The sequence below is a fragment of the Podarcis raffonei genome, chromosome 3 (assembly GCF_027172205.1).
Source record: "Podarcis raffonei isolate rPodRaf1 chromosome 3, rPodRaf1.pri, whole genome shotgun sequence".
Lineage (NCBI taxonomy): Eukaryota > Metazoa > Chordata > Lepidosauria > Squamata > Lacertidae > Podarcis > Podarcis raffonei.
The window spans coordinates 84,354,039-84,377,404 of NC_070604.1; the positions used below are offsets into that span (position 1 = coordinate 84,354,039).

Consider the following 23,366-nt stretch of genomic DNA (forward strand, 5'->3'; position numbering starts at 1 on the left):
TTTACGCACAAGCAGCTCACCATCCCATCACAATACCTAATGCTAATTATCATACCCTTTCTTTTAATACAGCAGCAAGTATGCATACTTTTCCAGAGCCAGTTCACTCTAAGGCCACTATTCTGTTCTCTCCACGCAAGAAACTTAAGTTGCAGAACGACTCTTCAATGGCATCCAGCATGATGTTCCCATGCCATTTTACCATTGGGCCTGGTCTGGCCATTCAAAATGCTAAAGGACAGAACCTCTCATACTTCACAATGGATCACTCAGTGAACTGCTCATCTCAAGGCCTCCACATGTGGCAGCACTCAAGTGTCTATTGAGAATATTGTGTGTGTGCATGCACATTAAGAACTGAGAAGAAAGTGAGCTGATTAAAAAATATTGTTTGTATTTGTTTGGAGATTATGGGTTTAAGTTGTTGGCTGTCTCACAGCTTTGCCCATCTGAAAAAACAAGTTGATAGATGTCACTTTTTAATTAGAAAAGTTTGTCATAATTAAACCCTGTCTATCAAGGACAGTGGCCATTGTTTCTTTGAAGCCTTTGTACTGCAATACAAATCAAAGGCATCTGCACGCTATAATTAGTCAGGAACTTATTTGAGATTCAGATTAAAGGAGGAGCAAGACAAAGAGACACACCGCCATACAGGAGGGAAATGAATCAACACAAGTCTCTATGCAAGAAAGTTACAGCATAGAACTGTAAATTTGATCAAAATACTGGATGCAGTTAAACCTAGTTTTCTTTTCTGTACCTTTGCTCCTATTTGGGGAAGTGCCTTGTGTGTATGAAACCTTCTGTTCACTCCTTTATCCTAAGAACCATTTAAAAAATCCTTTTAGGAAACTTTTTCATGATATCTGATAATATACCACCCATGTCTAAAGGTCAAGTTCCAAACTAGTTTGAATTGTTCTTGAGAGGACACCAGAGAAATTTTAATTGCTGTATAAAATTATGAAGGCCACTTCATAATTACTGGATTATATATAATTTCAAGTTCTTAACTACATTTTTATTAAAATATTTTAAATTTTGCAACAAACCATTAATGTAAGAAATGAAATAAACTCTAAAATTATTCAGATGAGAATAACTGTGTTAATTTACAGGTAGGTAGCCGTGTTGGTCTGCTGTACTCGAAACAAAATAAAAAAAATCCTTCCAGTAGCACCTTAAGAGACCAACTAAGTTGTTATTGGTATGAGCTTTCGTGTGCATGCACACTTCTTCAGGTACCTTCAGATACTAATTTTTCACTTAAAGCTAAATTAAAGTAATTTCTAATAACTATATGATGTACTCTATATTCATTGGCAATACCAAATCCATTAAAGAATTTCTTCTTCTGGGTTGGTGACAATTTGATGGTGAAAATCATCTCTAGCATATTCCTGATGAAAAATCACTCCAATAGATAACAAACAACTCACTTGTGTGATTTCTTTGGAATATGTTTTGCATAATCCATCTATTTCCATAAACAGCAACTGGATATTTGAATTCACCTGCAGAGAAACATATTACACATGACCAAAAAACATTCAAAGCATATCAATCTTTTTGAAATACAGTGGTACCTCGGGTTAAGATCTTAATTGTTCTGGAGGTCTGTTCTTAAACTGAAACTGTTCTTAACCTGAGGTACCACTTTAGCTAATGGGGCCTCCCACTGCCACCGTGCCGCCGCCACGTGATTTCTGTTCTCATCCTGAAGCAAAGTTCTTAACCCGAGGTACTATTTCTGTGTTAGCGGAGTCTGTAACCTGAAGCGTCTGTAACCCGAGACACCACTGTATACAAAAATAAGCTACTTTGCAAAACAAAAACACTCAATCTTGCATACAGCAAAGAACATAAAGGGCAATCTCAAAGTGCTACCACAATACTAATCTAGGCTCTAGGTCCCAGTGCCAGCACAACATTGGAATTATACTAGCAAAGGTTTTACAACCAACCCTGAGTACTCCACTGTACATTTATTTTTTTTGCATGTTTCTTTTGTAAACCACTAAGAGATTATTTACAGAAACTGGCATGTAAGTCATATAAATGATAAAAAATTGTTACAGAATAGTTACAGAACTAGGTAGTTGGTCTGGGATCAAAATCAAAATACACTTTTTAAAAGATTATGTTCCAGTAGAATCAGCAGGACAAAATAACTAAGTTTTAAAATAACAATAAAAATATTTATGTTACTAAGCATTTGTAAATCCTCAAACATTGTAGTTGCAAGCAACTGTTTTTCTGTACCTTTTTGGAAAGGACTATTGTACGACAAGGAGCTCTGCAAATCACACACTCATCTTTTTTACCTATAAAATAAAGATCAATGCATAGTAAATGTTATTTTGATTAGCAAATGTGTGTTGTAACCTTTGATGAATTAAAAATATAAATACATAAATACATACATATGTTGCACCTTAAAGATAAACAGATCTATTAAGGTATAAAATATATTAATCTTTAAGGTGCTACCAGACTCTTGTTGGTTTTGCTGCTGAAAGTCACCTCACTTGCCAGCAAGACATCCTGTGAGCAGAATTCTGCAGAATGGATGCTTTTGCATTACAAGTGGAGAATTCAGGATTCAAGCCAGGATGTTAAGGCTGCAGTTTATAACTATTTAGCTGGGAGTAAGCACCATTGGAAGTTACTTTTGAGTAGACATGTACAGGATGATTGTATTTTAAGTCTAGATATTGCAATACTCCCACTGAAATCCGCCTGACTTAAAATACGGAGAATGCTGGTGTTACTCTTAAAATGTGACAGATGCAAATAAATAAAATGGTTTTAATTTATTTTCTATGTGCTAATGCTAAAAATTGAGTGGGATAAGTAAATAATGGTTATTGTAATAACTGGTGCCCCTAAGCAATATCTTCATGACTTTTCAGCCACAGGAAAGAAACAACAGTATATTTGTTTGTCAGAGTACAGAGTTGAGATGGAGGTTATTAAGGCCTTGCAACTCTACCCACTGATCAGATACATTTATTTACAGTATAAAATTATTTATAGATTAACCCCTCATGCAAAATCTGAGGGTGGTATACAACAAAATTCACAATGAGATAAAATACTATTAAAAACAATACAGAACAATAATTAAAAGCTTAAATCTAAATTGAAAGCTCATCTTAAAAGCTTAATACTATTGGACACAACGGACAAGCTTGTTGACACAAAAAGGAGACATTTTAAGGTTAGAAGTGAGGATGCCTGAGATTGAGAATGGCATATGCCAGTTTGCATTGCTGCAGCTACTTCAGGTCAAGTTTGTAGGTCCAATTTTTATGAAGGACCCCCCCTCCAATAACTGCCAGTACCCTGTGCCATGAACTGCCTTGAGAATTAAAAAGTAGACTTGGGTTCATACTGAGGTTCTGCCTTTGACCTATCACTTGAGGTTCCTTAACATAATATTCCTTTAGAGCAGCTGTGGGGGGACTTCCATGTTTTTGTTGAACTACAACTCCCATCATCCCTGGCTGTTGGCTATGCTTGCTGAGGCTGATGGGTGCTGTAGTCCACCAACACCTGGAGGGCCAAAGGCTCAGCACACCTGTCCTAAGAGGCAAGACTCCCTCAATTCGTGTATGTTCTTGCAAAAGTAGCTATTTGTAGACTAGGGAGGCTACCTTTCCGGAGGCACTGCTCACAGACAACATGGCCGCAGTTGGTCAGGCAGAACTTTTCGGCGGCTCTTTGGGGCTTCTGGAAGCAAGCATTGCAGAACACCAGGGCAGCCATGAAGGGAAGGGAGGCGAGCGGGTTTTATCTACAACCCGTCGACGGAGCCATAGCCAGGAGGACACCTGCGCTGCCCCTTAGCTCATTCACTTGAAAAGGGTTTTTCCAGCCCCTCCCGAGGCGCCCAGGAGACCCGCCTCCTCCTCGCGGACGAGGCAGCTCGCCTGAGGTAGAAAGAGCCGCCTTCGTCCCCCGCCCCCTCCCCGCAAGAACGAGCAGCGCCGCGGCGCCCCTCCCCCACCACACCGGGTTGAGCGCGGAGTCAGGAAGGGGGCGGGGAAGAGGCAACGGTGACGCGAAAGGTTTGGCTCCTCCCTCCGCTGCCGACGACGTTCGTTTGTGAAGGAAGGCCGCAGAGATACGGCATTAAAGTTACAGAGTGGCTCTGTCACTGCTGCGATAGGTCGTTTCTGGGTCCAGATAGCGGGGAACAAAGCATTTTTCCCAATGCCCACCATTGCGGAACTGAGAGCTGCTACGTGCCCATGGAGAAATGTGATGTGGCATTCCCGCCTGAAGCAACAGGGAGGAGTAAATAAAGTTCCCCGCCCCTTCTCTTTTAACACAAGGTCAGGCCGTGTGGAAAATAATCGTCGTTTATTTTATTTTATTATTTTATTATTATTATTTTTGAGTCTGCTCTGCCTGTCCAAATCCGGTCCCAACAGTTCTGGTCCCTGTATCACCCTGGAGTGCAGTGTGAAAGCTGAGAGAAGCTTACAAAGTAGTCATAGCTGTCAACTTTTCCCTTTTCTTGCGAGGAATCCTATTCGGAATAAGGGAATTTCCCTTAAAAATCGGGAAACGTTGACAGTTATGAAAGTAGTAGCCTTGCTATGTGATCCATTGACCATATTGCGGGGGGAGGGGGGGAGGTCAGGCTGAGATTAAGCAACCTATGATGGACCACCGTTAAGGGTCTTGAGGCTGGCTTACATTTCCAGCTCAAAACGGAGCCCATGCCAACACTCCCCAAAAACGCAACCCGGAAGGACCCGGAAATTGGCTGTGTGCGTTGCTCTACACTTAAAAGTCTATACGCCTGGGTCTATCTGAGAAGCCCACAGGGACGGGAGTTCCGACCGGCACGTCCCGCATCCCTTCAGAGCGGTCTCGCTTTTTCTCGGGCGTTGCCAGTTCTCGCGAGACACAAGCAAATGAATCGGCCAGCTGAGATTGCATAGCTGGCAGGGCGGACGCGGCTGTTTCCTCCACCTGCGAGACCCGCTGCGACTCCAGTGGGGCTGCTGCTGCTGCTGCTGCTATGGGGCTGCAAGGGGTCAAGGCTGTTTTCTTTGACTTGGACAACACGCTGATCGACACCGCCGCCGCAGGCAGGAGAGCCATTGAGGAGGTACCGGTTGCACGCAGCTCCTCCCTTCTGGTCTTCCTCCGTTAAAAAAAACACAACGACAAGGAAGTGCAAGTATAATAAGCTGTAAAGCCTTATTGCCAGACAGTTCCTGCTCTGAATCTGTTGTGTCTTTTGTGGTTTTTAAGGAAGTAAAGTACTTTGCAACTCCCATCTCCCGGACATCTCGGGCTAAGGGGACCCAGTGCTGAATCAATATTGGCCTTTAGTTAATTAAAGTATGGCCTTTTAAACGGGGGGCGGGGGCGGGGCGCAGAGGCGTTATTCTTTTTGTTAGTTCCTGTATTATTTATTTTTGTGTTTTTATATTTTAAGTCACCTTGTGTTCCTCGGATGAAGGGCAGTACAGTGGTACCTCGGGTTACATATGCTTCAGGTTACAGACTCCGCTAACCCAGAAATAGTGCTTCAGGTTAAGAACTTTGCTTCAGGATGAGAACAGAAATCGTGCTCCGGCGGCGCGGCAGCAGGCTCCATTAGCTAAAGTGGTGCTTCAGGTTAAGAACAGTTTCAGGTTAAGAACAGACCTCCGGAACAAATTAAGTACTTAACCCGAGGTACCACTGTATAGAAATTTAATAGATAATAATAAAGAATGTGATGGTGGTGATGAATGCAGCAATGTCACACAGCCAGCATTCACTCCCAGGCACGACTTTCAAGAGCACAAATTCTATTGTATTTTCTTTTAAGCTCTTTCAGTCATTACTGTTGGATGTTTCATCTGTTTCACTATGGATCTCTTTCTTGAATATTTTCAAGGAAAGGCCCTGTTGCCCCTTGTAGGGGAGGAAGTGCTGTGGGTATTTTGCATGTCCTCTCTTAGGGCATCTTCGTACCTGAACGGCTGACTTCTGGGGGCCATGTGAAGAATGCTGACAAGTTTAGGGATTCCGGGGTGCTACCTTATACTGAATCTGACCATTAGTCTATTACCTTAATCCATATTGGCTACACTGACTGGTGGGTGACTGTCCAGTTGCTAGTCTCTTTCAGGCCGACCTGAAGATGCTGGGACCTTCTACGTGCAAAGTATAAGCACTGAGCCACAGCCCTTAATGTATTAAGTACTCATAAGTAACAGCAAGTAATCAGAGGATAGTTATTTGTTCTTGGCCATTGTCCAATTAATCCAGAAGAAGAGAATGTACCTTGACACTTTATGTACTTTATGCACAGTACAATAAAGGCTTTGCCTTTTTTAAAAAAAAAATTGCAGTGTGTGAGAGACAGAGTAGTTTGGAATTCACATGAAGAACTTGAAAATAGTGTCGCCTCTTGGATATGCAGCATAATGTATTTCACAAAATATGCCATGATTTGATTTTGGCATGCTAAACCAAAATGCTTACTGGGGTTAATGTCATTTACACGGGCTCTATTATGGTGGTGGTTAAAAGGCTTTGTGCCCTTGCATAGAGAAAGCTCTAGTGTTCCAACATCCCACCTTGCAGAAATTAACTCACGTTGTAACAAAAGGAGAGCTCTTGTGTAAATGTAGAATAGAACAGCATTGCTGTTTCAGGATGTGGATTAGAGGACTGCAGGTGCAGTATCCTTTAATTTAGTTTTTGCTGCTTTGCTGACTTGGTTGGACAATATAAGAGGACAACTGAGAACTTGTAGGTATGGGCTGTAGCAATTTCTAAATAATGTATAAGTTGTTATGGCTGAAATACATGAATTTCTTGATGTGTGTTACACTGTAGATTACCCCTAGAATTGATGAAGCATCCAAAAGTAATGGCTGAATGAGTACTTAAAAAGAGTTGTGCTCTTGTAAATGGTGTCTGTGAGATGAATACGGGCTGTGTGGCATTGGTGCATTCATCGTCATATTATTATTTAGTATTACAGTATCTATTAAATTTCTATACTGTCCTTCATCTGAGGATCACAGAGCAGTTTACAATATAAAAGCACAACAACAGCCGACATAATAACAAACAAAACAAACACACACACGCAAACCCAAGTTTAAAAGGCCATAGATTGTTTAATTAGCCAAAGGCCTGCGAGAAGAGGAATGTTTTTTGCCTGGTGCCTAAAGATATGTAATGAAGGTGCCTGGCAAGCCTCCCTAGGGAAATCATTCCACAAGTGGGGAGCCACTGTGTGTTGCCACCCTCCAGACCCCTCGTGGAGGAGGCACATGAAGAAGGCCCTCAGATGATGATTGCAGGGTCTGGCTCAGTAATTATGGAGACGGTCCTTGAGGTATTGCATTCTATGTGGCAGGTTGCACATTCCGGTGGAACATCTTTTAGAAATAAGCTGTTGTCCAGTACAGAGCAAACCAGTAGAATCTTCACCAAACTGATCCTGTTTTAACTTTCACTTCATAGGTGATAAATGTCTTGCAGTCTGAGCATCATTGTGACGAAAAAGAAGCTCACCTGATTTGTGATAAAGTCCAAGCCAAACTCCTCAAAGAGTGCCACGATCCTTCTAAGATGTGTATTACTGACTTAAGGATTCAGCACTGGGAAGAAGCTATACAAGAAATAAAGGGAGGAACAGCCAACCGCAATCTAGCTACAGAATGTTATTTCCTTTGGAAAACTACCCGCCTGCAACATCTGACCTTGGCAGAAGAGACACGGGGGATGCTCAGCAACCTTAGAAAATATGTCCGTTTGCTTCTGCTGACAAATGGAGACACTCAGACACAAAGAGAAAAGATTGAAGCCTGTGCTTGCCAGCCATACTTTGATGCCATTGTTGTGGGGGGAGAGCAAAAAGAAGAGAAACCGGCATCATCTATATTTCGTCACTGTTGTGAACTTCTAGGGGTTCAGCCTGAGGATTGTGTGATGGTTGGTGACTCTTTAGATACAGACATTCAAGGAGGCTTGAATGCAGGTTTTAAAGCAACAGTTTGGATAAATAAAACTGTCACGCCCCCAAAAGACACTTCTCCAGTCCCTCACTATATTATTTCTTCCGTTCTTGATCTTCCAGGACTTCTACAAAACAAAGGAGATACCAACTTAGAAATTAACCAGTTGACTGGTATTTGTAATGTGTGCGATAGTTCCGCTGAGGAACCTAGGACTTTAACCTGCTAGGGTTAATTTTAAAGGGCATTTTTACGCATGAAGCTTGAATCAGATTGCTACTAAGTAAAATACCTACATTGGCTACAATGTACATTTGATTTCTACATTGTTACAGTAGGAGTATTTGCATGTAGCACAAACAGAATGAAAAGCATCTCTGTTACATGCAGAAATGTAGAAGGCAGTATAAAGATCTGTTTTATGATTGTGGAATTAAATCCTAATTGTTCAAAACCCCATTTGGACAATCCAGCTTTGTCCTCTTACATATTCTTGTAATTCTGGGTTCTCTCGTTCATTTTTACTGTGTTTTGCAGTGATTGTTCTCAAATAAAATGGTCTCAACATCATCAGTGAAATGGTCCATGCCCTCGTATATATGCAGACCCATTTATCAGAGATATTAAGTAATCTGCTTTTTGTGAGGTAATATATTTACATTGACTAACGCTAGCATTTTAAAGCAGTGTGGTGATGCCATCCCTATGATATATAATCCAAGAGGACGTGCGTCCCTTGGCTTGCTCAAACTTCCTCAGATGTATGGCTCTTTGGAGTTCAACTTATTCTACCTTACGATGACAATTTTGTGTGCCATCTATGTCAGTGTTGCTTTACAAAGAACATAGGTGCGACAGCTCACTGCCGCAAGGGGCTTGCAGTCTAAAACAAGCACAGGGTGGCCTCAGAAGAAGGGAGTACTAGGACGCACGGGTAAGGCAAGGACAGAGTATTATTTCACTTACACATACATCTGCTTAGTTATAATAGTGTTATAGCATTGATTGCTTTGGGACTATCCCATGCTTCAGAAAATAATGTAAAGTAGGACAGGGGAATGTGGGGCCCTTCAGATGTTGGACTCCAATTCCCACCAGTCCTAGCCAGCATGGCTATCAGTCAGAGATGATGAGAATTCAATGCAATACTATCCGGAGGGCCACAAGCATAAAGAGTAAGGGACTAAAGCCAGGATAGATGATTCCAGGTGACTTAGCAAGCTTCCATACATATGGAGTATAAAGCAAGGCAAGGCCATATGTTTTTCAGCTATAAGAAATGTGTTTCATTAGCTTTGTCCAAGAAGAGCTAAAGGATACAAACCTAGTGATGGTAGCCAAATGGTGCATTATACTGTTTAAATCCAGGGAATGCAGCACAGAAGTGGGTTAAAGCCATGGGGGAAAGGATTTCAGGTGGGGTAAAGGGAAGAGAACACACATCTTGCAATGGCCTAAACCATGAGGAATATCCATATGGCTCTCCATATTTCACAAATGTGTGGATTACTTGCATATGGGTACAGCAGCACACCTGCTGAGGGTTCAGATCCAGCCAAATTCTTCGGCAGGGTGAAGTGGCTTACTTCAAGAGTCAACAGCTGGGAAGCTACTTCAAGACAGACAATTATTTAGTTTATTGTTACATCTTTTGTATCACCATGGATGAGTGATATTTAGATTTGGTTCCCTCAGACTGTTTCTTGATGAGGGCTTGGGCTTATCGACAAATAATTGATTCCATAGAATCCTTCAAGGACTATGCTGTTCTTTCTTTTGAGAAATGGAGGTGGAAAATCTGGGGCTGCCCAACTTTGTTGGACTAGTAACTCTCATCAGCTCCAGGCAACATGGCTGATGGGCAGGGTTGTGGGGAACTGCACTTCAAGAACATCTGGAGGACCACCGGTTCCCTAGCCTAGAAAAAGAATGACATCAACCTTCATTCAAATCTGATTTACAAGTGACTGCCAGGATAGATTACTGTCAAGTAATCTAGTTGCCCTGAGGTACCAAGACTGCAGGAAGCAATGGGAGACAGAAATTTCCCAGAATAATTGCTAGATATTTCACTCTTCCTCATGTCACCAATAACCCGTTAATCCTAAGCAATGCTATTTTTCTAGAAAAAGGTGCTGGGTGAACACCTGCCTTGTTTTCTTAGAATGGCAATGGCACCCACCTGAGAGGTGCTGGAACTAGAGTCCCAATGAGTAACAGCTGGGGGGAAAGTCCTGATCCTAACCATACTGAATAACCCATTGGTCCTACCCATACTGCGTCAGCTCAATTGAACACTCTGCTTTAATTCTTAGTGAGCGTGCTGATGATTGTGCCACAACGTATCTGATAGATTTGTTTTTACAGTACAGTGGTACCTCGGGTTACATACACTTCAGGTTACAGCCTCCGCTAACCCAGAAATAGTGCTTCAGGTTAAGAACTTTGCTTCAGGATAAGAACAGAAATCGGGCTCCGGCAGCGCGGCGGCAGCAGGAGGCCCCATTAGCTAAAGTGGTGCTTCAGGTTAAGAACAGTTTCAGCTTAAGAACGGACCTCTGGAATGAATTAAGTACTTAACCCAAGGTACCACTGTATTTGTATACTGCTTTGCAACCACAATGGTTCTAGGAGGTTGCAGACAGGACAGGTTCAATGAAGATGCAATCATACCTGCCATTCTGTAGGTGAGGGGTAGGAAACTGTAGCCCTTCAGGTGTTAATGGACTATGGTTCCCATTATCCCCGTTCATTTGCCATGCTGGTTGAGGCTGATGGGAGGTGGAGTCCAACAAGATCTGAAGGTCCAGAGTTGCCCCACTCCTGCTGTAGGTGGAGATTGTGACTTTGGTTGACAACCACAATTGAGGGTTCCCATGGTTCTGTTCTGGTTCCCTCTTGCAATAAGGAAAATAAAGAATCCAATCAGGTTTAGAAGAACCTGAAGCTGTTCCATTATTGGATACTGCAATTCTCCCTGTGTCGCTGCCGAGTTCTGCTTCTTTCCAGTAGAATCCTGCATGCAGCTTATCACCTTTCAATGCAATTGGTAGCTGAGCATTCAAAATTTAAATGACATTAAAAAGGCAAGCACTCTTCCACCCCACCATCAACAGATTTAAATCTATTCCACATTCCATTATGGTGAGTCTATAAACATGGCAAGGTATCGGGGCTGCATGCATGTATCTAACCCCACTATGAACTGCATACAGCATCATACATGGGCACCTAGTCAGTTGTGTGTATGTCCTTAATTGCCATGTTCCTTTTATTCCCATTTTAGGTGGTGGTGGATGACAGCAGGGCTTGCATGTGCAGCTGCATGTGTACACAACCCATAGGCTTGGTATGTGGAAGGCACAGGAGAGGCACACAAGGGTGATGCCGATGCCCCTCTGTGCATATGAAATCACTTGTGAGTATTTGAAGTTGCCCATATGTGCATCATAACCCATAGCATGGAAAGTCCAGAGAGGATACCCATTCAATACTCTGATAATATCAGAACACATCACTAGGATGTCTGTCTGTCTGTTTATTTAAACTTTTACTTTCCATGAGCATTACTCTTTAAAAAGTATTGGGAGTGAGTGTTCTCCGCCCCCCCACTAAAGTTCTAGTATTTAACTTCTCATCCTTTCTAAATTAACTATTATGGTACCTTAATTATTGTTCCCTTATGCCTCTAACATGACTTCTTTTTCATGATTTTATATATATAGGCTTTCTTGCCAGGGTTAGGGATTTGGAGCGATTGCCACAAACATGTTGCAAGCTTTTGTTTTCCAAACTGTTGATGTTTTTCGCTGTCTTTTTGTGGGCATTTTACTGAGAAGGGTCCTGAATATTCTCTTTTTTGCTTTCAGTATGAAAATGCATCAACAACAGAAGTGACCAGCTTCTTTCCTGCCTGCAACTGGATGAAACAACCACACTGTTTGCTTCTATTCTAAGCTTAAATCTCAGTTACTTTGAAAGTATCTGATTTGTCTATATATGAGTCACAGATGCATTTTCTAATGCATTTGTACATTGTTTAAAACCTTTCAATAATTCTGTTGTGAAATGTTATTTCAGTATTGTTGTATTAACCATTTCTTGCAATAATTTTTTTGTTTGTAATAAAGCAGTAAAACTATTCTGTATCCAGTTTTTTATTTATGCCAGCATTTAAAATTAGGGTGAAGTATAAAAAAAAAAATCTGAGTGGTATTCAACCGAGTTTTACTCAAGTTAAAAAGGTAAAGGGACCCCTGACCATTAGGTCCAGTCGTGACCGACTCTGGGGTTGCGGCGCTCATCTTGCTTTATTGGCCGAGGAAGCCGGCATACAGCTTCCGGGTCATGTGGCCAGCATGACTAAGCCGCTTCTGGCGAACCAGAGCAGCGCACGGAAACACCGTTTACCTTCCTGCCGGAGCGGTACCTATTTATTTACTTGCACTTTGACATGCTTTCGAACTGCTAGGTTGGCAGGAGCAGGGACTGAGCAACGGGAGCTCACCCCGTCAGACCCACTGAAATTAAGGGACCTAACTTAGTCATGTCCACACCAAGTGAAACTTAATTAAATGCTGCACTCTGTGTCAAACCAAAGTTTCTCTGAATGATTCTCTGCCATCACCAAAACCCCAGCATGTCAGATTGTCTTTTGGCTGTGAATCAATTTCAGCTTTCCATGTAGCATACACTTACCAGGTCCTGCCATTAGGTAGTGTGCGGCAGCCACCTGGCATGGCAGATGCTGGTAGGGGGCAGAGAGTGGCAGAGAGGTATTCAGGGGCAGAGTTGTGTGTACCATGTAGCACATCTGCACTCTCTAAATTAGTATCCTTCCTTCAGGTGCATTAAAGGGTGCTTTCCTGCTGTGGGTGTTGAAGTAAGATTAAACTGCCAGTCTATTGGGCTTCTGTATAAATGGGAGAACTTTTTGTTTCTTTGCCTCAGGTGGTAAAATATCCTAGGCTCGGGTTAAGTACTTAATTCGTTCCGGAGGTCCATACTTAACCTGAAACTGTTCTTAACCTGAAGCACCACTTTAGCTAATGGGGCCTCCTGCTGCTGCTGCGCTGCCAGAGCACGATTTCTGTTCTCATCCTGAAGCAAAGTTCTTAACCTGAAGCACTATTTCTGGGTTAGCGGAGGCTGTAACCTGAAGTGTATGTAACCTGAAGCATATGTAACCCGAGGTACCACTGTATTTCTCATTCCATTGATACTAACAACACAGTACACCTTGCTCTTTCTTTCATTGTTCCCTCCAAATGTTTTGAACTAGTGGACTCCTGGCAAATTTCCAGTGGACCACCTAACTGGAATCCTTGTATAGAATTCTGGTCCCTGATTTCATCCCATAAGATATTTGTGTTCTTAAGTGTTCTTAAGCTTAAGCATACTCAGGCTTACTTAACATAGTTTAATTATGATGTCCACCCTATCTCAGTGTTGTCCCAGACCTTTCCCCCTTTAATTGTGTTTTTCCCCTCTTATTTTGGCTGTTTTGGACTTTCCAAGTACTGGAAAGAATTGGATGTGGGGTAGGGGTGGCCAAAAACTAGACCTATGTGATAAGGCATAATGTTATTGGACACGATTCATTGCAATCCTATGTAAACTGCCCTGTAATCCTCAGGTGAAGGATGGTATTGAAATTTACTAAACAAGTAAAATGCATGTTTGCTCACTGTGCTCAACGGGACTTGTTCCAGGAAAAGTGTGTGTAAGGATGCAACCTTCACACTTAATTGGAAGACTGCCTTTTAACATTTTTCTGCTCTGGGATATATAAACTATAAAATATTCAAAAGGATGAAATATCCTTTTGGGATTCAGCATACCCGCTACTGTAACATGCTTCAGTAATTCCGAATTTTTCAACTGAGACAGATGCATGCAGATTTTGGATGCAGAGCTTCATTAATCATGATTTTTATTGCAATGGAGATAATATACAGCAGGTGGCGTATACAGACTTCTGCATGCTTCTTGTTCTTTGGTGGTAGTAGTGACCAGCCTTTCTCTTTTCTGGGATTTATCAGGCCCATATCTAAAGCAGCCAAATGGAGTTAGGACTGAAGAGGAATATTCTACATTCAGATATACTTCTGGGGACCCAATGCAAGTGCCAAACAGTAGAGATTGTGCATCATTGTCATGTTCTGCTTATGGATTTCCAGAAACATGTGTGATTAGTTGGTCGCTGTGGGACCTATTTGCAAAGCACATGAGAGACAAAACCATTCGCATCCCTTCTATCCTGGAGTCCACAGTTGTCACAGAATTGTCCCATGAGAACCTCATGCTACCACAGTTGCTTGGCTGAATTTGTTTTTGTGGCCCGAAGATGTGGATAAAGTTATTGCAAGAAGCTCTAGAACCTTGTTTTGCTTGCTGGGTTAATGTATGCCTGAAAGAAAAGATGGTTCCACCAAGGCTCGTGAAAAAGGCCACTATAAGACCTTAAGTGAAGAAGCTGTAACTAGATTTATTTAACCAAGCTAAGTTCAAATATTCTCTTCACATGCAATATGGTAGGGTGGGTTGTAACAGGTCAGGTCCAGGTTGTCTTGAAGGGAACTGATAAACTGGACACTAACTTTGGCCAGATTGGGACCAGGTACCACCTTGGTTCTGCTGGCTGAAAAACTTTAGTCAGGAAGCAGATAGGGAGAGTGTGTCCTGTCGATTTCTTCAGGCTTCTCAGCAACTTTTAATACCATTAATCCTTTTGGCTAAGCTAGAAATGTAAGCAAAGTCACTAAAATAATGCATGTGGAGTCAAGAGAGAAACGTCCTGATAACACTTTACTGAGCAAAACTGAACAGAAACAAACAGAGTAATTTTGTCTTTCTTACTTCAGGTCTCATACATAGCAGGGAGACATTCAACCAAACATGCAGAGGAAAACTCCTTCAAAACTATATAGCCAATCAGGACATGTGCTACTTCAGCAAAGATCATAACACTCTGCCTGGTTGCTAAGAACTCCTCCACTCATCCCCCTCTTGGCTAGTTGACTTATACACACAAACAGAATTAAGTTGCACATGGAATGATCTCTGCTGTTTCACTTCCAACAGGATAGGAAAATGGTGGTTCTGATCCAAGCTGTTTTCAGAAGATGGTTGCATTCCACAAGAACTGTCTTTTCAGGTGCTGTGAGGTACTATCTTGTCCCTATGCTCATTCCATGCAGGGAGTGGTTGTGTAAGTTCAGTGCCATCGCTGAAGGTGCCTGTGCAATCCTTTCCCCCAGTAAGGTGTTGGAGAATCTGAATCAGCACCAGTTCTGATGGAAATTACCGTATTATTTGCTCGATAAGACTCACTTTTTGCCTCCTAAAAAGTAAGGGGAAATGTGTGTGTGTCTTATGGAGTGAATGCAGACTGCACAGCTATCCCAGAAGCCAGAACAGCAAGAGGGATTGCTGCTTTCACTGCGCAGCGATCCCTCTTGCTGTTCTGGCTTCTGAGATTCAGAATATTTTTTTCTTGTTTTCCTCCTCCAAAAACTAGGTGCGTCTTGTGGTCTGGTGTGTCTTATAGAGCGAAAAATACGGTAAATGGGAGAGAAAGAGACAGAATTCATATCCTGACTAGAGACCTCAGCTTGCGATGCAGTCACAACTGTGAGACGAACCATTGTTTGCAATGCTCACTCGGTCTAAGCTTTCATTCAAATAGTTTTACAATGTAATCAGATCGATGCATTGTAGCCCATGTACTCATTCAGCTTCTCTCACGGTCTCACTATATAGGCACCAAAACCTCATATAAACAATGAGATATTCAGTGTTTTTCTCACATACTGTATTTCATTAAGGTATGAAGAACCTCAGTCAATTCATTTCTTTGTATGTTGTGTAAAGACCTTATGTAATTGCAAGGGAGAAGGCTGTTCTACATGCCATTTGGTGGCACTTTGTACAGAGATAGAATTTTTTTTGTCTGAAACCGTGCCAAACTCTGCTTTAATCTTTCTGAGCACATTTTAGTTTGAAGAACAGCCAACCACACCCATCTTGACAGACCTAAATAATGTGTTCCCTTAACAAAAGGGAAAACCAAAATTAAGCTATCTTTTCTGAGATGTTGTTTCCGGCATATGAAGTAAATGATGTATTTGACATAATTTTTAATCCTTCAAGGGATATATTAAGAGCCAAGTATCAGTGGGACTTTAAAGTAGGTTCTTTCTAGTAAAGCTAGATGGGGGGAAAGCACTTCATTCTGCATGTTCATATTAAATAACCCACATTCCTGACTCTGAAACAATCTGGCTTTGTAAATAATTGCAAAACAACAACCAAAAGATCCCAAATGACTTTTATAGTCTGCCTGCTCAGAATAGCTGGTGTAGCAAATTTGGAAATCCACACGCCCAAAACAAATGGTTTATTTGCCTCATGCAAGTAGGTGATAGGCTGTCTTAACTTAGGGCTGTGTTGTTACTGCATTCTTTTTTCTTTCTTTTTTTAAGGGTGTGGGAGAAAGTTTGCATAACTAACAGTGCAAGCCTAACCATCTCTACAAAGAAGTAAGTCCTATTGAATTCAATGGGATTTAGTAACCTCAGAGTATGTCTAGGATTACAGCCTAGGGTGACATGTAATCCCATATCCACTTCCCTGTAAGTAGGGATGGGGAAGAAATTTGATTTCATTAACAATTAAAGGCAAATATACCTAATTTGCACTTTCTGAAACAAATATATGAAGTGAAAAACACGAATCCTTCGAAATTCATCCTTCTACAATGAACTAATAACTTGGAAGGATTCAGTCCATAAAGGATTAATAACTTGGAAGGCTGCAAACACAGCCTTGCTGGTGCACTCTCACCCCCAAAAATGCAACAAGAAGTGTGGGTTTATTTATGATGTGTCTCTCTGGGAGAAGTGAGATTGGCATCCTTAACTTCTCTCAAGGGCAAGTGCTGGAAAGGAGAAACACTTTCCTCTCTTTCGGACTTTGGTACTCTTCATTTGGGCTATAATCCAGCAAATCACTTCAGTCCGTCTAAAAACCCACAGCGTGCTCAGCGCAAACAGTTATCACATGGCCATATCCTGTGGCTTTCAGCTGCTGAAATGATAAGGAAGCCACTTTATTTGCCAACAACTCATGCGTGCAATAACTTAATAAGAATGCATTTCTGCTCTACGAGTCCAATGTGTTGACACAGGGGAACAAAAACAAAACAAAACAAGAAACCCGCTTCCAGTCTGCCAAACCACATATGTTGGCAGCTTACAGCCTAAGAGATAACAAAAGCCTATTCAAAAGACTTGGCAGTTTCTGGCAGGCTACTACACCTTGAGTTTATCACGCCAGTCACGCTATGCTGCCTATGTGGTTTAGCTTAGTATAGCATCACCTTTCAGTACCCGGGCCCTGATTTTTGTCTTTCGCATGTCTGAGACTTCAAAATTTGGGGAAAATGTGACAGCAGACTGTGACCATTAATGTAGGGATTAATTCTTTTCGAAGCTTATTATGTATTCTTTAGCAAGGCATCGTTCACACATTGCATAGGTTGGGATGCTGTACTCTGCTGATATTTACTGGGGACTTGTTGAAGAACTGTGCCCTTAATGTTTAGTTTTCCATTTGCGCCATTTTTTTCAGGATATGAGGGCAATGGTTTCACAATGCTATTGCCATCACAACTAGTAGTCATTGATAGTCTTATCCTCTGTGAATTTGTCTAGCTGCCAAAGGCAGATATATTGGCCCCTACTCCAATTGCATCGTGCTATTTGTTCTCATTTTTACAATTAAGTAGTCTTGTGTGGTTTAAAAATAGCTATTTATATGCCACAAGAAACTTAGTTTAAAAAACAAGAAAGGGTGTGTTTTTGCCTTTAGAGTATAACTCATTTATAACTTTACCTGTGTGACAGTTCATGCATTAATGAGTTCATTATATTTATGCACCTTTGCATTGGAACATACTTCAAAATCAAAATGGAATTTGTCTCTAGGCTCAAAAGGTGTTGCTTAAATAGTATATTAAAAGTTGGTTTAACACCACAAGACTGTGGTTAACATTTTATAAGTATACCCTAGCAGTAGGCTGGTGTTATATAGCAAACATAGTATGTTGCACTGATAATGAGGCAGATGTTTCTCTCGAACAAACATTATGAATCTATTTAACCCATATCCTACTGATGAATGTGCAGTTAAGACAAACTCATCTGCTTGGATTTCCTTAGGAAGTACAGTGGTACCTCGGGTTGCAAACACCTCAGGTTACAAAGACTCCGCTAACCCGGAAATAGTAATAATAAATGAATAATAAATTTTTATTTATATCCCGCCCTCCCCAGCCAAAGCCAGGTTCAGGGCGGCTAACAACAATAAAATAATACAACAGTACCTCGAGTTAAGAACTTTACCTCAGGATGAAAACAGAAATTGTGCACTGGCGGCGCAGCGGCAGCGGGAGGACCCATTAGCTAAAGTGGTACCTCAAGTTAAGAATGGTTTCAGGCTAAGAACAGACCTCCGGAACAAATTAAGTTCGTAACCAGAGGTACCATCGTATCATGAATGGAAGTTACAAAGAAGGGTCATCACAGATTGTGGGTATTGTTTTAGAAACGTTATACCAAAGCAATTTTTCAAAAGCAAGGGAGGACTCGAAATATTTTAGCAAAGAGTCAGAATGATATTGGAGGGTGGAGAGAAAGGGTTGGACTAGGGTGAAGACACCCAGGTTAAAATCCTCATTCAGCCATGAAACTTACAGGGTGACTTGGGCCTCAGTCTCAACTCCCTCACAGGGTTGGTGTGAGGATAAAATGTGAGTAGGGGAGAACCACATATGCTGCCTTCATATGCTTGGATGAAAGAAATTTCCCTGTGGAACGCCCTCCCATCAGATGTCAAGGAGATAAACAACTACATGACTTTTAGAAGACATCTGGAGGCAGCCCTGTATAGGGAAGTTTTTAATGTATGTCTTACTGTGTTTTTATATTTTGTTGGAAGGCCCCTAGAGTTTGTTGGAAGGCCCCTAGAGTGACTAATAATAATATTGTTAACAACAACAACGAAGTACTACAAAGCCCCAGCCTCTAGATGTCACAAGGATTGTTGCTCAGTTTGTACACTGAATCCAACTTCAGTTTATTTTGTCCCATCACCTACTATACAAAGCCGTGAATGGGATGGGTTTTACCCAATGCAAATAGCAGGCCCAGAGTTCCCAATCTGAATTCAGACCATAGTGAAGAACAGGGGTTACTACCTCAAATAGTTGGCTCTCAGTTCAGATCATGTTCCCTACACTGGTGATTTGTGTAAAAACAAAACCCTGAAATTAGCCACGATCCTGGGATTCCAGCAACTGCTTGAAGATGCTAAATTGTGGTGCAGAGTCTATGGCAGAATCATTCACACACAGTTCCGAGCCACACATGGAAGTATACAGTAGCATGTAAAAAAACAAGAAACTTCCATTCAGCTAGAGTCTGCAGCTGAACAGCACCAGAAATATGCTTGAATTGCACTTTCTTAAACCACCTTCACTCAAGGAATTTATTTGACTTTCTGCTTTCCTTCAGGGGAAAATTTTAATACCCAAACAATAAGAGTAGTCTGTCTCTTTGCTCAATTTCTAACTAGCCGTGAAAAACATGGGTCCAGGTTGAAGTTTTGGCTTTTCGTGTGTGTGCAGATGTGCAATTAGTTCTGGGTTTCAAGCAACACTGACTGAGCTTCAGATCCTGATGTTTAATTTTATGGCTTTGAAGTGGAACATGCAGATACAACTGTGTGGTTCATCGGAACAGCATGGATCTAGATCCAGATGATACCCCCTTGTTTCTCCTCAGAAAAATGTATTGGTCATGAAATTATCTGAACCAAACCAACAAAGCAAGAGTTTCTGTAAAATTGCTCAAAACGAAAGCAGATTTTGGCCCTGCGGACTATGCAGGTGGCTAGGCCATGTACCCCTTTAACTATCACCGGCTGTTTTCATCTTATCAGTTTGATTTTATTGTGTGTTTGATTTTATGTATTTTTGTTTGATTTTATGTGTGTTTTTTAATTATGACTTTTTTAAAAATAGTGCTGCAATTTATGTATATTATTGCAAGCTGACTTGTATGAAAGTTATTTTTTCTAAAATGCAGAATATAAAAATATTCAGTTAAGCATAAGTAAATGTGGATTTTTTTAAAAAATGAGGATTAATGACATATGAATTAATTCTGACAAACTTTCAACTTAATAGGCAGGGGTAGGGGAAAAGACGTTTCCAGAATGACCAGCACCTGATATATTTGCCTCCTTTGTGAGAGCCGTAATTCATCAAGGCCTTTTATGCAAAGAACAAATCCACTACTGAATACTAGAACTGCCGATCTTCATTATCCAGCAAAAGCGGAAACAAAGACTGCAGAACAGCAGAGCAGAAGCTCAGCTGTCTCCAAAGAAAATTTGACCCACAGCCTTGGATGTGGGTGACTAGCAGCGAATGAAGAAAAGTCAAGCTCCAGTAACTTTTAATGACAGATCTTGTTAGGGTTAAAAAAACAGCACTGCCCTCATGCTGTGATTAAATGTGAACAGGAACTCATCATCTCAACCATTCCAGGTTGCAGCATTGTGAACAGGCTTGTTTCCATCTAAATTAATCATTCTAAGCTACTCAGCAACAGGGGCCTGGGTACACAAAGCAGCGTGAGACAGAAAACTCACTGCAGGCTGCCAAATTGTAGCATAATAAATTATTGCTGCTTTGCCATTTTAGCCTGCCGGCTGAATTGAGTCTGCTCTGTCCAGTTCCCTTTTTGCTCCAAAGAACGGGGTCCAAACTGGGTCAAGCCAGGAAATGATATGCCTCTATAATTTATTTATTTTATTAGTTTTCCAATATACTCCCAATAATAACCAAATTATAACAATAACAATTCCCAAATTATACAATTATCAAAATGTCAATCAACTTCCAATTAATAGGTGAAAGTAAAGGGACCCCTGACCATTAGGTCCAGTAGTGACCGACTCTGGGGTTGCGGTGCTCATCTCGCTTTATTGGCCGAGGGAGCCGGCGTACAGCTTCCAGGTCATGTGGCCAGCATTTTAGTTAAAGTAGCTCCCTACCTGATGGTTTTTGGGTGCATTTCCGATCTTATATCACTGAGTTCCATAATCTTAATTAATGTCAGTTACATTTCTGTTATAATAATAATCCCTTAGTTAACAGCTACATAATTAATGATTTCCATTGCTGATGTTGCAATATATAAATTTATAAAGCTTCAAGTGAGGAACTCAAACAATTATCTTTATTCTGCTCTGTGTGTGAAAACTGTTATATTCATGGAGATTCTTCCTGTCCATATATGGTGTTGTCTCTTTCACTTCCCAGCTGTTGTTTTCTCCCATCATGGCTTGGGGCGGAACTGAATCTTGAAGTTTCTCAGATGTCTTATCTCTCCATCCCTTGCTTCGATGTCTTGAAACAAGTGACAGTCTGCTAGAAACCATTCTGTCTCACTAGTAAAACATGTTGCAGACCTCCACCATTTCCCCCTCAGCCTAGGAAAAGGTAGGCAGTTTTTGAACGTGTTGAAGATTTAATACTCCTTTCCAACTCCCAGAATCTCTGCTGCTTTCTTATCACAACCCCCAAATTCTTTTCCTTCCAGCAAGAGATTTATGGCCCAATTAAACTTCATCTTAGATTACACTCTGTCAGTAACACACAAAAATTTCAGTCTCTTTTTCCTTGTCTCTTGTTTTCAAACGTAGGTGAGGAAATTACTCTGTCTTTCCAACAGTCATACATGATCTTCCCCTCCCCCTCCTTTCTTCATTTCAGATCACACAGTTTCCATTTTTGCTTGTTAATATTGATATTACTCCAATGTCCCTTCCTCACTAGTAAATATCTTTTTATCTTATATTCCGGAGAGGGTTGCCAAATCATAAATATATAAAAGAAACTTAGAATAAACAAACCATAGGCTTCCTCCTCCCCAAACAACTCTCACGCCGAATAAAATCTTATCTCAATTCAAACCTTTGATCCATGTAGCTGGTATATTTGGCAGTATGTTGTTTCAACCCTTTTCCATCACGCGCCAGTTCTTTAAAACCAATTAAGGATACAATTAAATGGAGAACCTCTGCTTCTTAATGGCGGTGTAGGAGGGTTTTTGCCAGGCAAAGTGCTTTAGCACTCTGTGCCTCCCTGCCTCCCACATTCCATGCCAAAGCGAGAGCCAGGTACCAAGATGAACTGCGAGTGAAGCCCATTTTCCCCATCCCTGGGGGGAAGTTGCAAGGATGATTTACTCTCTCTCATCCCTGTTTTTCATTCACCGATGATCCCCCGCTGTCGTGGGGGCTGCTTCCATTAAGGCAGGTGGCACCGGAAGACCGGAAATGATATGCCTCAAACTGGCAAAAACACTGCAAACGAAACATTCCCCCACTAACTCAAATACTTAAAAAGCCAGTGTGGCCTAATATATACTAACTTGGTGGGAGGCCGGAGTTCACATCCCAGTTCACTCCAGGATTCATCATGTGGTCTTAGAAAAATCTTTATCTTGCTGGTGTAGGGCTGTACACTTCAACTGTAGTACGGAAATAATGATGACTTTCCTCCTTCCAAATGGCAAAGTGCTTTGCACACAGAGAGACAATTCATACACTAGGCAGACAACATGTTAACCACCGGCGCAGGGGAGGGGTGGGCTTCCATGATTGCAGCAGTAATATTTGCAAGGATCTATCATTTTGGTTGGCTGGACCATGAGGTCCAATATGTCACTGTCTTAGAAAGTAATCACTGACTGCCGCAGTGTAGAGCTTTTGACTTGCACACAGCAGGAGTGTTCGGCTGGGTCTCATCAACTTGACCTTCATTCTCTCACCTGGACATATAAAGGCAGTTCTTCCACCCTTGCAGTTTCCCAAAGTTTAGACATTTCTCTCCATGTTGGCCCTAAATTAACCTACATTCCAAGCACATTAGACATTGAAAAGATTGTGCAAATCTTTGCCTTTGGGTTTGGAGTTGATTAGTCTAGAGAGAAAGCAAGTTCTGAAGCTGTTGAGGAGCCACCAAAAATAAGTTCCGGTATCTTGTTCATGCTGACCATATCTTTTGAATACAAAGCACTACCCAAAGGTCATTCTCGGTTGTGCGGTAGTGAACTTAGTGCAATATTGCTGATGCAAGTCTGTTATATATTGATAAATGTAAACTCTTCAATTATTATTTGCTGATGTTCAAGTTTACTGTTTACTATTAGATTTTAGTGGATTATTGAATACTGCCTTATTTGATATAAGTTGTTTATTTTAAAGTTATTGTGACTTTTTTATTTTGGATCAGATTGTTACTAGTAATGTTTG

At 41.3% G+C, this 23,366-nt stretch overlaps 2 protein-coding genes across 11 annotated transcripts in view; one reads left to right on the top strand and one right to left on the bottom strand.

Annotated features, from left to right (window-relative positions):
• The window catches only part of RNF212 (ring finger protein 212), a 46,710-nt gene that overhangs the window by 6,819 nt on the left and 16,525 nt on the right, over window positions 1–23,366 (bottom strand). For 2 of the 10 annotated variants that reach the window (XM_053382814.1, XM_053382813.1), the window contains exons 3-5: window positions 10,656–10,879; window positions 2,266–2,327; window positions 1,443–1,517 (exon numbers count right to left, since the gene is read on the bottom strand). In XM_053382814.1, the coding sequence (XP_053238789.1) occupies window positions 1,443–1,517; window positions 2,266–2,327; window positions 10,656–10,662 (144 nt within the window). In that variant the 5' untranslated portion in view covers window positions 10,663–10,879. Of the gene's footprint in view, window positions 1–1,442; window positions 1,518–2,265; window positions 2,328–3,659; window positions 3,963–4,017; window positions 4,084–10,655; window positions 10,880–23,366 lie in introns of those variants that run through there. The other 8 variants (XM_053382811.1, XM_053382810.1, XM_053382815.1 and 5 more) reach the window with 7 other exon arrangements.
• Window positions 4,698–8,555, top strand: NANP (N-acetylneuraminic acid phosphatase). Its single transcript, XM_053382816.1, has 2 exons — window positions 4,698–5,125; window positions 7,489–8,555. The coding sequence occupies exons 1-2, from the start codon at window positions 5,036–5,038 to the stop codon at window positions 8,209–8,211; spliced, it is 813 nt and encodes a 270-aa protein (XP_053238791.1). The 5' UTR covers window positions 4,698–5,035; the 3' UTR covers window positions 8,212–8,555.

Bases quoted from the DNA above. Each gene is read 5' to 3' on its own strand.
- NANP (XM_053382816.1), top strand. From the start codon at position 5,036: ATGGGGCTGCAAGGGGTCAAGGCTGTTTTCTTTGACTTGGACAACACG. The intron at 5,126-7,488 runs GTACCGGTTGCA...TTCACTTCATAG, and splicing joins GCAGGAGAGCCATTGAGGAG to GTGATAAATGTCTTGCAGTC.